Raw genomic sequence first — 16433 nt, forward strand, 5'->3', positions numbered from 1 at the left:
TAAGTGATACTTTTAGGAAGAATTTGAACGTTTCGTTATCTACGATTCTAAGATTACGAGCGGTAGTATGTACGTGGAAATTATTTGCTGCGAATATTTTCTGGAACTTTTACTCATTTTTGGAGTTATCTTTTGTCTTCCTGGATCTAACCGCAACGGTGTTATCTGTTACAAAATATGTCCCAATGTAAATTAATTTTAAAATAAATTCAGCGATCGCTTGATACACTTGTGAAATATTTTCAAGTAATAAGAAAGTAATAAGTAGTAAAAATTATTTTTGTCATACTTGTTTCAAAAGCGAGGGAAGTGAATAATATTTCTATAAAGAATTTATTTCTATGAATAATATTTCTATAAAGAATAATATTTCTATAAAGAATTAGATAACGTTTCGTTATCTACGATTTTTTAAGAGTATGAGCGGTAATATGTACACGGATATTATTTTCTACAAATATTTTCTGGAACTTTTACTCATTTCTGGAGTTATCTTTTGTCTTCCTGGATCTAACCGCAACAGTGTTATCTGTTACGAAATACGCCCCAACGTAAATTAATTTTAAAATAAATTCAGCGATCGCTTGATACACTTGTGAAATATTTTCAAGTAATAAGAAAGTAATAAGTAGTAAAAATTACTTTTGTCATACTTGTTTCCAAAGCGAGGGAACTGAATAATATTTCTATAAAGAATTTATTTCTATGAATAATATTTCTATAAAGAATAATATTTCTATAAAGAATTAGATAACGTTTCGTTATCTACGATTTTTTAAGAGTATGAGCGGTAGTATGTACGTGGAAATTATTTGCTGCGAATATTTTCTGGAACTTTTACTCATTTTTGGAGTTATCTTTTGTCTTCCTGGATCTAACCTCAACGGTGTTATCTGTTACAAAATATGTCCCAACGTAAATTAATTTTAAAATAAATTCAGCGATCGCTTGATACACTTGTGAAATATTTTCAAGTAATAAGAAAGTAATAAGTAGTAAAAATTATTTTTGTCATACTTGTTTCCAAAGCGAGGGAACTGAATAATATTTCTATAAAGAATTTATTTCTATGAATAATATTTCTATAAAGAATTTATTTCTATGAATAATATTTCTATAAAGAATAATATTTCTATAAACAATTAGATAACGTTTCGTTATCTACGATTTTTTAAGAGTATGAGCGGTAATATGTACACGGATATTATTTTCTACGAATATTTTCTGGAACTTTTACTCATTTCTGGAGTTATCTTTTGTCTTCCTGGATCTAACCGCAACAGTGTTATCTGTTACGAAATACGCCCCAACGTAAATTAATTTTAAAATAAATTCAGCGATCGCTTGATACACTTGTGAAATATTTTCAAGTAATAAGAAAGTAATAAGTAGTAAAAATTATTTTTGTCATACTTAAACGTTTCGTTATCTACGAATTCTAACACTAAGACCATTATATACATAAAATACATAATATATACATAATATTATTTCCATAAAAAGATAAAAATTATATACATAATATTATTTGCATAAAAAATAAAAATTATATACATAATATTATTTGCATTATATACATAAAAATTATTTGTTGCGAATAGTCAAACTCACTTTCTATCGCCCACAAGTGTCACGTGTTACAAAATACGCCCCAGTGGCGGATCTGGCAATCTTAAACTCAATTCGATGCTCAATTCGCTAAATCCGGCGTATGAAACATTCGCTTCGAAAACGCGGCAGAGCGCGGAGAAACCCTCGAAAACGATCGAGGCTCATTGTACGATTATGTTGATAGTTGTAATGTACTCCGCGAGAAAAGGAACGAATTATTCCGGGTCGCGTTGATGAACGCGAAACACAGCGGCGCCGAGAATGCGAGAACTCGTTGATATTAAAAAGCGAGGAGAAGAACAGGGATTAAGAGAGGGAGTGGGAGTGTATTTCGAAGGCTGTTTAATAATTGTCGAGCCGGCGAGAAGGAGGATTGTTTTCAACGTTCTCCGCCGAGTTAAAAGCGCAATATTCGAGAACGAATTAAAGTTGAATTAGTTATCCGGCGGACGGGCAGGTGGGAGAGGGTGGGAAAATTTTCAAGCAGACCCGCGAACGCTCGCGAGTTGCTTCGTTTGTTTGCGATTAGCAAACGCGGCCGGTTATCGAGAGAGAGATTCATTACAAATTGAGATCGGGACTCGAGCGGCTGCAAGTTTACGGGGAACGACTCGTCTCGATGGGGGCAGCAACATTGAAATAAAAAGAATCGGCGAATCCCTGGCCCTGCAATAACGAACGGACCGATAAACGAGCGGATTTGTAACGTCGGTGCATCCTTAATCGTCAGCAGTGTTTCGTTGTGACGAAAGTACGATCGCGCGGTACATTCGTGGAAAAGTGAATCCGACGAGTTGAAAAACGAGGTATCTTTTTCTTCCTTCTCTTTCTGTCTTTTCATCGAGAATTTTTGGAATTCTTCTTTTCTATTCAAAGTAGCAAAATTCGGCGATTTATTTCTAAGTAGACACTAAGTAATTTCATGAATCGAAGTATTTGTGGTAATTCTATATGAATTGGATCTTCAGACAAAAGTCCGTTTTATATGTATCATTTCTCTTTTATTTCGTTATATTATATACTCATTTGAGGCTGTACACGAGAGACATTTACTGTAAACTTGATGAAAATATATGACGAGTGATAATTGATAAATACGCGATAATATAATAAAATGATGCGAACGATCAACACACGACACGACAATAAAACGAAACAAATGAAACGTGAAATTTTGGAATTTTTCTCAATGGGAATAAAAAATACTAGAAACAAAATTCAAACTCGTCGAAACGCGTCAATTTGTCAGCTTAATTCGATAGAAACTTATAATTGTGTGTACACTTATAAAATTAATCACGCGTTCAATAAACGTGCCCGTACAATTTCAACACTGAAATTACACAATACGAGCGTTCAATTTCAGCGAGTCGCCGCTTAATTCAACGTGACTCGATGTCTCGAGCACGAATCAACCAGCGATTGCCTCGGATATTCAGCCGGAGTAATAACACCGAGTAAAACACGTGTGAATTTTACATGGCAGGTGTTTAGGGTCAAAGGCATTCGACCCAATTACACACGCGTCGCACGCTCGCGTCATCGCAGTTCGCGAATCTGAAATTCCGCGTGCATGCTGAGAAACCGTCTCGGCCCGAAAATCGAGCCTCTTATTCCGAGCGACGACGTGGGCCCGATAACTGGGCGGCATTTTATTAAAAACGTTCGCTATTCATAAATTGGCGCGCGTTCGGATCCGCCACGGTGCTTTCACGCGCCATGAAAATCTTATCAGCGGAAGAATTGAATTTTGGATAGATTTTAACCCGCTCGAGCGAACTGAATTTCATTCAATTATCAATGGAGCCATTACCCGCTGTTAGGGTGACGCGAATATATATATATATATGGTCGTTATAAAAGCGACACGGATCGAGACAGTATCGCGAAAAGTCACCATCTGTATCAGAGATCGGCGCAGAGATTTGTTATTTAATGCGATGGAAGATAATTCACCTCGTTAACCCTTTGACTACCGCAGACTTTGAGACGTGTCGTACGGTCGCGAGAGCGGCGAAATTCTTCTGAGAAAGTATACCGAATTCCACTAAATCAAGTCCACTAAATCCAACATTATTTGTTTGTTCGTATTCTGCATTGAATTGTCGGTGGGCATGCTAAAAATTTTAACATTGACGTTAAGCTGTTTTACAACAATAGTCAAGAAGTTAGGGGAATATATAACAGTCACTAAGGAGAGAAACACACACAGTCGTTGTCAAGTAATTAGAAAAGTGAGTTTGAGCACAGAGAGTGGTTAAGTTAATTCGTTTGTAACTTACTTATTGTACAAGAATATATATTTCGTTGCATACATCTTTCGTTCGTTAGTTATAATTTCTCTTCGTAGCACGACGATTGTACCAACTTATCAAACAATTACGCCGTATCTACAAAATATCAACACGCGCAACATGAATCATTCGCTGTGTCATGTTTGCACGTACTTTTTCTAATCATTTTATCATCCCAGTTTCTCATTTTGAGGATATAAAGAGAAAGTAACTGTAAAAATGGACAAATTTGAATAACACGTGACGAAACTATTTTGTAATTGTCGAATTGGCATTCGCTTACGTCTGGTTCAAATGAGACTTGCCGGAATTATGATCGACAACAAATTCTAGCGTGCCAGCGGATCGAAGCAGGCTAAGCGCCTACAGTGTCGTTAGAGTAAATTCACCAAGCGCCATTTTGGCGTCAACAGTAGTCAAAGGGTTAAGCGAAGCGAAGGAGGTGAAACGAGATCGACGAAGTTTAATTCTCTCAAGTTCTCGGAGACTTTTCGGAGAGCGATCGTGTATCGATACAATCTGCCTCACGCGAAGGCATAAGTCTCCCGGCGGAAAGTAACGAGCTCGATGGTGGAAAGTTTGACAAATCAATTTGAAACAGTCTCTACAACCTCGGCCAAGAATCCTCTAATTACCTCGCCAGCTGTACGGCGACACCGTATTCAGGCGATCGACTCTACAGGGGGCTGTAGAGTCAGGCGTTTCTCCTTCGAGTTCCTGGCCGCAGAGAGACGGCTTCCTCGACCGAATCGAGTTCTCCCCGAAATTTCCAAGGCTTTCTCGAAACGAACGAAAGTTTCGCCCCGGTGAAAAACAAAACTCTTGTCGTGCCACTCTCGCGAGTGACAGAGCTATTGAGTTTCATCTCTCTCTCTCTCTCTCTCTCTCTCTCTCTCTCTCTGTGTCTTTTTCTAGTTTTACACGCACCGCGCGCGTCAAGAATCCGATCGTGGGTGAATTTGAGTTCGAGGCTGTTACCTGCTCGCGATTTCCGACTTTAATTGACGGCCAGAGGCCGCCGTAGCTATTCCGCCGGCTAATGGTTCGTTATTCGAAGTTCGTTAGCCAGATAATTGTAGTTCCCGCGGAGAATTATAGGGATAGTTAACTATGAAGCTATATTTCGTGTAACTATGCGGTGTATTCGCGCTTTGGTGACGATTTAACAACAGTTTTAACAGCGGAGTTTCGCAGTAACGTCGATATATAAGTGGTTCAGTTCTTTGCTCGTGAGAGAAAGAGAGATCAATTACCCGTTAACCACTTGCGCGGACCATAACGAGTGACCGATACCGCACACAATAATTTGTCGCTTTCTTTTTTTCTTTTGAACTCGTCGGTACGATATCACTGGATAGAAATGATTAAGAAGTAATGAATTTATCATTTACTTTGCCTGGATTACATTTAAATATACTGAAAACTGAGAAAATGTTGCAATTTTGGGACAAAAAAATTGTCGACGTGCGTGACACTCCAGCGCACGAGGTTAATTCCTTGACGTATTAAATACGAATCAAATGAAATACGATACGATCGAAAAATGATGTTTGCCTTTCGTTTTTAAGATTACGTTTTGTACTGCAAAATGTAACAAACACAATATTTGTAAACTTAAAAACAAAGAAAGGAGAAATTAATAAAAAATACAAATATTAACAAGAAACGAAGGAAGAAGAAATTAATGATACAATAGTCCTTTAGGAAACGCAACGTAATATAAAATGTACTTCAACTTCGGGATGTATAATGAATTATGATATTACGCAATAGTGATATTACATGTATAATATACATGTATAAATATTTCAAAAATATGTCGATAATATTACACATTACATATATAAATATTACATAAAAATACGTTTCGAAGTTATCTCGATTAATCTGACATTCTCTTACCATTCTTGCGTACCGCTGCGTTTCATCGTGACGATGAGAAATCAATTTCATAATATTTCTTCCGTCAGAAATGAAAAAAGTATTCGGAAATCCTGAAAGTCTAAAAAAAAAAAAGAAAAAAACTGATCACCTCTCAATTATTGTCCTGAGAGCGTATAAACGAAAAGGAATAGGATTTCCATGGTGGAGCGAGTCGTTGAAATTTTGATCAGCATCGTCGATTTTTCTATCACTGTCAGGCGTCGAGCAGCCTGATCTCCTCTTCTCGAGCGAAACGCGTCTGAGACGGAATAACACAGGAATACCTGCAAGGTGACGTTCATTTTCGTGAAAACTGGAGGAGATGCACACGCTGGTTATTTCAGAGAACTAAACCGCAGAAAACGAGTGGCCTCACTCGAGATTCCGTGGCTCGTGCCTCAGTGGAAGCGCAAGATTAAATATTGCATCTACCGCGGACTCGCTATCATACCAACTGCGCGCCATTACGAAAGTATGAAATACCTTCGGTAGCTCGTTTCACGTGCCGCGAGAGATCTCGAAGATTTCGCAGGAAGATCTCGAAATTTCGAAATTGAGAAATCGACAAAATTTCGTGCCTTCTTTTCAATGTCAACTCTCTACTATAGTATATATTCCGAAATTTCACTAAACTATACTACAGGATGGCCACTGAAAAAACTGAAGGGTTTGAGAAAGTAAAAAATTAAAAGGGAAAAGTCATAAATGGTCATTTGAGGGATGTTGAGATTCTCACACATAATACTGAAAAAAAATCCATTAATTATATTCCCAAATAAAATAATGAAAAAAATTAGAAAAAACATGTGTTTGTAAAAGTTATTTTTGTTAAATAAATATTTATTAACACTGGAACTAACCAAAGCAGTTAAAATGACCAATGTGTTATAATTTTTTACAGTAATTTTGTAGATTCACAATGTTACTTTCTTCAAAAATTCGAGTGGCTTTTGTAAAATATATGAATAAAAGTTCGTGTCCATTATCGTATTATAAATCATTTCCTATTCCTTGTACTCTAACTTGACTCAATTTTTACACTTTAGTTCTAGTGTTAAATGAAATTTTATATCACTCAGTTGATCAGTGACCACCCTGTATAATTCCACAGTGCTGTAAAGACAATTCACATTCCACTGAAAGGATCGAGAGAGAAATCTCGCTGAAATGAAAATCGACGCTGCTCCAGTATTTTCAAGGTTAGAAATATTCCGAAAAATCTCACGTCTTCTCTCTCTCTCTCTCTTAAGATAATACTCGTAAAGCTACTTCCCTCAGCCCGGAGACGACAGAAAGTTGGCGATACGACGGAAGAAAGTTCGCAAACATTAACAGCTGTGTTTCTTTCGTGGGAAATCGGCTTCTCGGAGGCCTGCGTGATTTTTCTAAGAGCAATTTTCACGGGTGGCCGCGTCTCTCCTGCACAAGTGCGGCGAGAGATCGCTCCGCTAATGCTCGGAACCGGGAGAATGAAGTCGCCAAACCGTGAACGGAGCGTGAGAGAGCGTTTAAAAACCTTCGGAGGCTATGGGGTCCTCCGCGACACTCGCTGCTCGCCCCTTCACACGCGAGTAATTTCTCTGGACGGCCAATCGCGGCGAAGAAAGACGAAACTCGTTGTGCCGAGAGGATCGATCGATCGATCGACTGATTTCAAAGATTTCTATCCAATATTTTTATATTTGTATGCTATAATTGTGCTTTTATATTTACTTACTTTTTGCAAATGTGTTCCTATATTTACGTTAACAACACGTTTGCAAATGTAAATAAATGTTTATCCGATCTGTCATCCTGAATTGAATTAAAACTGAAGCATTGACTGAGACAGTTGGTCAAATAATAGATAACGATAGATATTTATATTTTTATCGGGACAACGGGAAGAAAATGGAGAAAATGTTACGACAAGTGTCATAATTGTTGCAAGCATTTGGGAAAGTATTGCAATTTTCAGTAAAAATCTTCTTGTTAATTTATCTGATAATCGCGGATAGGACAAAGGTTTATTAGGTATCGAACGTTAATAGGCGGTATTATACTAATAGCTGCATTAATACCTATATTAATTGGTGGTGATTAACCCGTATAATTTAAACCCGATAGCATTTGCTTGTTAATTAGAGCATTTTTTTTTTTTTCACTGCTGCAATTATCCACGATTTCCTTCGATTTCGCGAAGAAGCGCCAGAATCTCTCGAAGAGAGATCGTTTATTATATTTACACAAATGCGGCGATCTTTTCCAGTTTAATTTCGTCGCCAGTTTCTTCAACTTAACACATGTTATAGTTTTCAGGTTAACGAGGGGAATGTTTGATCGTGAAAAAAAAAAAATCGATTCCTCGAAACACAGTTAATCCGACATTTCGTTAATCGCAATTCTGAAATCTGTGTCAACGCTCGGCAAACGAACGAGTGTTTAAATATCGTTTCGGGCGCCCGTATCAAAATTGTAAATCCTGTTGTGTATAACTAAATCTTGATACACGGTTTAATCCGCAGCGACACACATTATAACGTATGTGAAAGCATTCGATAATCATTTTATCGATATTATTTCGAATATTTGCCGACAACTTTCGCGCACGGAATTCCCGTTTCAATCGAAAACCGACCGCCACTCGGCTTTTTAAATATCGGCGGATATTTCGCCCTCGTGGAACGTGAAAATCGGTGAAAAAAATCGTGTTTGAAAAAAATGATTTCGATCGATAAACGAAAAGTAAAAAAGAAGAAAAAAAAAACAGAAAAAAATAATAAAATTGCGGAGACGGAGTGAGAAAAAAAAAAAAGAAAAAGAAAATTACGGAATCGCGCTGGAAGAATTAAACGTTCAAATATTTAACGTTTCCCCCAACGTTAATGTTGTTCCCCTATCCTCGAACTAATGTAATATCGACAAACGATTCACACGGAACACACGATTTGAGTGAATGTATTTTGTATGAAATCAGTCTCTAGAAAGAGGGGGGGGGGGGGGAGGGGGGTTTTCCATTTTTTTCCTCGGAAATCGTTCGCTCGGAACTCCCGGTTACGTTGCTCCCGGCATTGTGACAATTTTTCCGGCCGTTTCAAAAATACTTGTCATACTCATCTGAATATTAAATGCGAAAGGAACGCGGTTCCTTTACGTTCCACGTATTTCAGGCTCGCGGAGGCAGAATTCAGCGATCCGGTTGTCCCTCTCGCGGAAACATTTCAAAAATGGCTATTCGTTCGAAAATTCATCGATTCACTGAAAAGAAGCGTCATTAAGCGTCCGCGAAATCGAAATTCTTTCGATTTTGCGAATTTCAAACTGACAGTCCGTCTCTCCAATATTTCAAAACTCGCGATCCGTTTCGAAATTCGTCGATTTTCCATTTTAGAAGGAAAAGTTATTGAGAAACGAAGTTTCCTTCATATTTTATACATTTGAAACTGATCATTTCTCGGTGTTTTAAACTCGCTATCCAAGATTTTACCCCATCCTTTGTTCATTGATCTTTCCAACAAGAAAGGAAAGGAAAAAACTTTGCAAAAACTGTCTCTATAAAGTTTGTATAAATTTAAAATTGACAACCCCTCAATTATCTCTAGACTATTTCAAAAACTACCATGTACAATACTTTCATTTAAAATTTACTAATTTTCTATTAAGAGAAAACTGTGTTCAAAAACGAAATTCTTCCAATTTCAGAAATTTGAAATCGATGATCCTTCAGCATGTTCGTGATGTAATATTTCAAAATTCTGTTCTATCTTATCCTCTCACTCTGCCATTGAGAAAAGAAAGAACTCTATGAAAAACGAGATTTGAAATCGGCCTGGAATATTTCAAAAATTGCTATATATTCCAAAATTCCATTCAGAAAGAAACGTGGCCACGAAAAAACACGAAGTTTCTTCAATTTCGCAAATTTGAAATTGATAATCTCTCGGCATCTGATATTTTAAAATTCTACTCCACCTTGTCGAACATTCAAAAAAATAAATAACGAGATTCTTCCGTCAATCAACAGTGTCTCTAGAATATTTCGAAAATCACCATCTATTCCAAAATTCATCGATATTAAGAAAGAAACGTAACCACAAAAAAAAAAAAAAAAAAAAATAAAGAAGAGATTCTTCCGTCAATCAACAGTGTCTCTAGAATATTTCGAAAATCACCATCTATTCCAAAATTCATCGATATTAAGAAAGAAACGTAACCACAAAAAAAAAAAAAAAAAAAAATAAAGAAGAGATTCTTCCGTCAATCAACAGTGTCTCTAGAATATTTCGAAAATCACCATCTATTCCAAAATTCATCGATATTAAGAAANAAAAAAAAAAAAAAAAAAAAAAACACGAAATTCATCCAATTTTGGTACAGATAATCTCTATAAGCGCATTTCAACCGCAATGCAACGCAGTAATTTAAAAATTCTGTTTTTTTCAATCGTTCTGAAAAGAAAAATAAAATGTTCCCATTTCCAAAATAATTCAAAATTAACAGTCGCTCCTGTTACAAAATATCTCGCCCGTCGGATGAATCCATTAATATAACAGAGTGAGCTTCAAAAGAGAAAGAGACACACACACACCATCGAAAACGCGTTGAAAAATCGAACGTGATTTCGCGAGTTTCAGTGTAAAACCGAACGTCGGGTAAGTGCGTGCGTGTATTTTCCTGACAGAGGAGAAATCACACGAGGGAGCAACGAGGCTCGTTCCTGAAACATAGACGACGCGAGTGTCTCCGGATGATCGTAGGATATCAACGGTATCCCGGGTATCGCGCGATCGGATCGTCTGGAAACCAGCCCCTCGCCAAAATACCCGGGGATCAATATTATTTTTATACAGCTGACGTTTGGTGGACTGAAACGATGTCGTTGGCGAGTGAAGCCGGCTTCTTTTTCATTTCGGAATTTCTGTTTCCCCGATAGAAGCATGTACCGAAGGGGGAATCTCGTCGAATTGAAAAGAAAAAGAATCTGAAAAAGCTCGAAGCTGTCTCTTTCGTCCCGCGATTTATATTTACAATCGATTTTCGATGAATTCTTGCATAAGCGACTAAGCCACAGGGGTTGGTAATTGCGAAATTTTGCGAATTTTGCTGCGCATTTGCATCGAGTAATTATTTCCACGAATACAGGATTCAATCCTGAATCCTTTCGTCGACCCGATGTTCGACAAATTTTACAAATTCAAAGATTCAAGAAGCAAACCTCCGAACAAATTCCACACAAGCAACAAAGTGATTATCTTGACGAACAACGTGAAATATTTTGTCAATTGATTAATCCAACTACAACTAGTTGTATCGATACTACCTTCGGCGATTTTCGCTGCGAAAACCAGAAAGTTTCGTCGAGAGCGCACAATTTTCTCTGAGAATCACGCAGTCAGGTCACGTGCTGAAAATCACGTGACGCTATAGTCAGAGTTACCATCTTATTGAAAAATCAGACGCGTCGTCGATCACTGAGTCACCAAAAATCACACGGTGTTAGAGTAACGTTTGCTACAATATCGATTGCAATGTTACAACGTCAACGTTCCGGCGTTGAATGATTAAGCTGCGAGACATTCGCGCGTTCATTCATTATCAAAATAAACAACGTCACAATTACCATTAATTCCCTTCCAGTACGTTCGACTTTCATGCGCCGATTTTTATGTTACTCTCTCGTCGCGGTCTTCTTCTTCCTCTTTTCTTTTTTTTTTTTTTCTTTCGTTTTTCCTTCTCGTCCGTTAGCGGACGCCGCGCTGGGTGCATTCCCGTAGTGAATTTAATAAAGCTGCGGTGTTTATAGTTGAAAATTCCGGGATAATGCGTTCGGGGATATTGGCGGACACAATAGGCGAGGAAGAGGTTGAATTAAGGTTAACGAAGCAATACTTTTCGGTACTGAAATTTTCTAGTGCGTTTAATCTTAGAAAATAATTAATAAATATATTATTCCCCCTCCCGTGGAAATATCTTGGCTTCGTTTCGCGGCAAAAATCCGGACGCGGGAAGAATACTTATTGAATCTGATAACGAAATATTGTTGGGTTGAGAATTGCGAGTTATTAATATTTACAGTTGATTGCTGTGTTCTGCACGTAATGGAGTAAAATTGTATTAAAAATTCCAAGATCAAGTGATACAACCCCGAATTTTTATCGAGTCGATGTTCAATAAATTTTACGAGTCATTCGAATTATTAATGTTGACGTCAACTCTCAAGTGATATTATTGACTTCTAGATTTGTAGAATAATTTACCGGCTCACACTAAAATTTTGATCCTTGTACAAAATTCTACGTGTAATAAAATAAAACTAAATTCCACAATGAAAATTCCAAAATTAAGTGATACAACATTGACACTTCGTCGACTCGATGTTGAATAAATTTTATCTGAAGGTTACAAATTATTAATATTGATAACACCCCTCGGGCGATACTGTCGGCTTGTAGTAATTTATAGATTATTAAAATTTCATACGTCTGTGCAGTAAAATTAAATTGAATTAAAAGTTCCAGAAACCAAGTGATCTGATCTTAGATCTTTCAAAGAGAAATTTCAAACGTCACAGCCGAGCAATGCTGCAGCTTGTAAATTAGCTAATATCATAAATTGGTCAAGTTATCGCGCAAGAGGCGGATTCGGTGATCTAAATCTTTATTACTCCATTCCGTGGGCGTTACTGTTAATCGTGTGATATTTTCGTGTACGAATAAAACGGGCGAAATCTGCGAATTTATCTTTCTTTATGGCCTTAAAGATATTAACCCGTTACTGCTTCGGCGACACAACAAATTTAAAGACCCGAACCATTCGTTTATTACGCCAAGCAAAAATTCCGCTCGCGCTCGTTAACGACCAGGCGCAACTTTTTTTCCCCCGAATTTCCGCTGCAAAAACGCGCCAATTATTCGCCGGAGGAAGGATAAACGAAATAAACTAAAGATCGGACGCAGATTAGCGAATCGTTCGATCGTACAAACGAAACGGAACAAAAAAAAAAAAAAAAAATAAAAAGCGATATTCGCGAGAAATCGTTATCGTTTATTATTAGTTGTTATTAGTATCAGCTTCTACCGATCAATTTCTCGCGAAAAAATACGTTTAATACGTCCGGTAACGCAGAAAATGCGTAATAACGCGTGATACGGAGGCAGATAAAGAATTAATGAAGTAACGAAATCTCGCAAGTTATTTGTAATCCAATAAACGAATAATACGATCAACGATCAACTGAGAATTAATAAATAAATGAACAAGAGAATCCGATCATTTTCAATCCGAATGAGAAGTGAATTGGCAATTAACAATAAAGGCAATAATAAATTAACAACTGATGTCCAAATTCTCGTGATAAGCCGATAATTTGAACCGAGCAAATGATCGACGACGAGGTTGAGAAGCGAATCATGCAATTAGCAACGGAACGATGTTAAATTAATTTTGAAGACGTTTGAAGACGTTTGGAGGCTGGACGCTTAAGTCTGAAGATGTTTAAAGATGTTTAGAGGCTGGACGCTTAAGTTTGAAGACGTTCGAAGATGTTTGGAGGCTGAACGTTTAGGTTTGAAGACGTTTGAAGACGTTTGAAGACGTTTGAGGGAGAAAAATTGTGATTTTACAAAGAACGGTGGAGGAGAAGAAACCTATGAAAATGTGCGCAGGATTTTGCAGAGAGCTTTTGTTCAGTGTTTGAACGGAGGAACGAACGTAACAGGCCAAGAGAGATCGAATGCAAATGAAACTGCTGGGCTCGGGATCGGGATAAGCGGGAAAATGGGACGCCGGCCGGTAAATCAAACGAAACCAATTAGAATCGCGATTATTATTGCCATCACGTGGTCTAATTATGACCAGGTTTGCGTAAGAATGCATCGGATAGGTTAACAAAGGTGCATTGCGGCGACGTGGCGCGTGGCATTATCCGATTCGGCGCGCGGAAACAAATGGAAAGGTCGCGCGCGTAAATTAAACAACCGAGGATCCATCTTGGACCTGGACCAAAACCTTCACGATCAGGCATCGAGCCGGCTAATTTGCGCTTGATTTTCCATCTGATTTGTGGTTCCCGATTCTGCATATAAAATCTTGACCAAGCCTCCTGCTTCGTTTTAAGCGATTCTGTTGATCGCAGATCGTTTAAATATTAATCACAGAAATTGCCAATTTGCTGGAGATAATTATTCGTAATTTTAAAATTTAGTAATTAAAATTTAATTTTAAAATTGTAGAAATTAGTAATTATTAATAATTTAAAAATTTTTAAATTTAGTAATTACTAGTAATTTTAAAATTTTAAAATTTAGTAATTATTAGTAATTTTAGTAATTTTAAGATAACAATAATAGTTAAATAATTAACAATTTGCTGACCTAAGTTGATAAAGAGTCATTCACTGAATTTTCTTCACCAGGATTTATCCAAAATTGTAAAATATTTCTACAAATACTTACTACTTTTTATAATTCACTATTCCTGCTTCAATTCTAAATTTCTTCTCAATTTAATTACAGTTTAATTCGAAAGAAATTTTTTTCTCTTTTTCGACGGCATGCACGATCGGGAAATTTCTCTAAATTAAACACTGCGTCAGCGGGCGAGTTTCTTCGTACGACATAAATTCCTTGAAATTCGCTTCATTCGAGTGGAATCACGTGGCTTTTCCAGTGGCAGTAACTTGATGCAGTGTAGCACACGATGCGGTTCGTTACACCGGGCGTTGCAGATTATTGGAAATAATCGGACAGTGACTGCAACAATCGGATTAGTCTGCACGTCACTGACCATTCTATTACTCTCTATTCGTTACGCTTGTCTCTACAACAACGATTTAAAAAAAAAAGCAGGAAAAAATCCCGGTTTATGAATTTACGAATTTCGTTCTCCACTGAGTGAGTTTCATTGGGATACATCTGGCGTTTGAAGTCGCTTGTCAATTTTTATTGCTTTTCGATATCGAAAGAAATTAAAGGAACAACGGATTTAACTCGGAAACGTTAATCAATACGCGCACTCGGCACGAAAGCCCAAACAAAAACTAAAAAGAGAGAGAGAGATAGTAACATTTTTCGATGAATCATTGTTTACTTTTTAAAATGAATAATTGGGAAATTGTTGAAATGCTTCACTCGACGAATTAAGATTTCGAAATTGTTGCTCTTCAAATTTTCATCTTCACAGTGGCTTCCGAGCTGTTCAAGTAAAAGCTCTGTAGAGTACAGAGAAGATTTTTCTTCAACTTTTAAATCTAAAAACTGTTCCCGTAATAATCTCGACTTTTCCCCTTAATCTTTAATTCTTCCCCTAATTTTAAACGAAAAATACGTAATCTTCAGTAAAGAATATCTACACGCGTTGAATTAATCACTCTGCAATTAGTATTAGCACAAAAGTCCATTTTACGAAAGGGATTGAAACGAAATCAGATGAGAAGAATCCTCCTCAGCGTGTAACGGAATTTCGCGAAACGAAATTCCAAAAGTTGGCCATTTGTGGCGATTAAGTCTCAAAACCGCGTTGCAGATCTGAAGCGTTTCGAATGGATTTATTTCCATTGTAAAGTCGAAACTCGTAAACCGCGGCTCGTTAACACCATGTACACATTTGCAAAATTGAATTCATGAAAACCGATGTAATGGTATTTTACATAATTAATTATATGGGATGTCTGAAACTTTTCTGATCAAACTTTGGCCAGCTGCTCCCGCCGTGGATTTAAAGCAAGAAAACTACGTCGTAACTAACATGTTCAAGTATTCCATTTGTGTAGCAGGGTAGGAAAGTTGTTTGCCAAGAAATTATACTAATTATACTAATTAGTTAATGTATACGTCACGATCTCTGTATGCATCTCCTGCTGTATCTGATTCTTAAATGTAACTCAAAGTGAGATTATTATTATTACAGTGATAACAGCTTCTGTAAAAATTGACCGAGAAATTATACTGTTTAACATCAGTATGCATCGTTTAAACAATTTTCTATACAAAATTAATTTCAACATATTCTACTGCTACTTTGTAGAATGTAAATGAATAACGAATCTTTTCCCTAGTTTCAACTTCAACCATTATGTTTCAATTATGCTATTGTATTTTTAAAATTCAGACATGCTTACTACTACTAAGAAAGTTGATTCACTCGGCGCTTCAAACTTTCTGAAAAATGTAGCGCGAGTAACTGTTAATAATAAACTATTATCAAAAATTGTTACAAAGAAAATTTACTGAAACTTACCAGTGACGAAAATTTGATAATAATGAATTGACTGATCAACATTTCCAAGTACAACAATTTGATAATAATAAATTAACTGATCAACATTTGTAAGTACAACAATTTGATAATAATAAATTAAATGATCAACATTTGTAAGTACAACAATTTGATAATAATAAATTAACTGATCAACATTTCGAAGTACAAAAATTTGATAATAATAAATTAACTGATCAACATTTCCAAGTACAACAATTCGATAATAATAAATTAACTGATCAACATCTCCAAGTAACAATAATTAACTGATTAACATATCTAACGATAAGTAACAATTTGACAATAACGAATTAAATGAGCAACATCTGCAAGTAATTTCGTTAAACATCTCTGGTCATTTATCGAGGC

General features: G+C 36.6%; 1 protein-coding gene across 1 annotated transcript in view; it reads right to left on the reverse strand.

Moving 5' to 3' along the window:
• The window catches only part of LOC122526967 (lachesin-like), a 66271-nt gene that overhangs the window by 20946 nt on the left and 28892 nt on the right, over window positions 1–16433 (reverse strand). Inside the window, exon 3 of the mRNA XM_043650694.1 lies at window positions 5938–6112. Coding sequence (XP_043506629.1) covers window positions 5938–6112 — 175 coding nt within the window. The remainder of the gene's footprint in view (window positions 1–5937; window positions 6113–16433) is intronic.

Source organism: Frieseomelitta varia, unplaced genomic scaffold (assembly GCF_011392965.1).
Source record: "Frieseomelitta varia isolate USP_RPSP 00005682 unplaced genomic scaffold, Fvar_1.2 scaffold_205, whole genome shotgun sequence".
Taxonomy (NCBI): domain Eukaryota; kingdom Metazoa; phylum Arthropoda; class Insecta; order Hymenoptera; family Apidae; genus Frieseomelitta; species Frieseomelitta varia.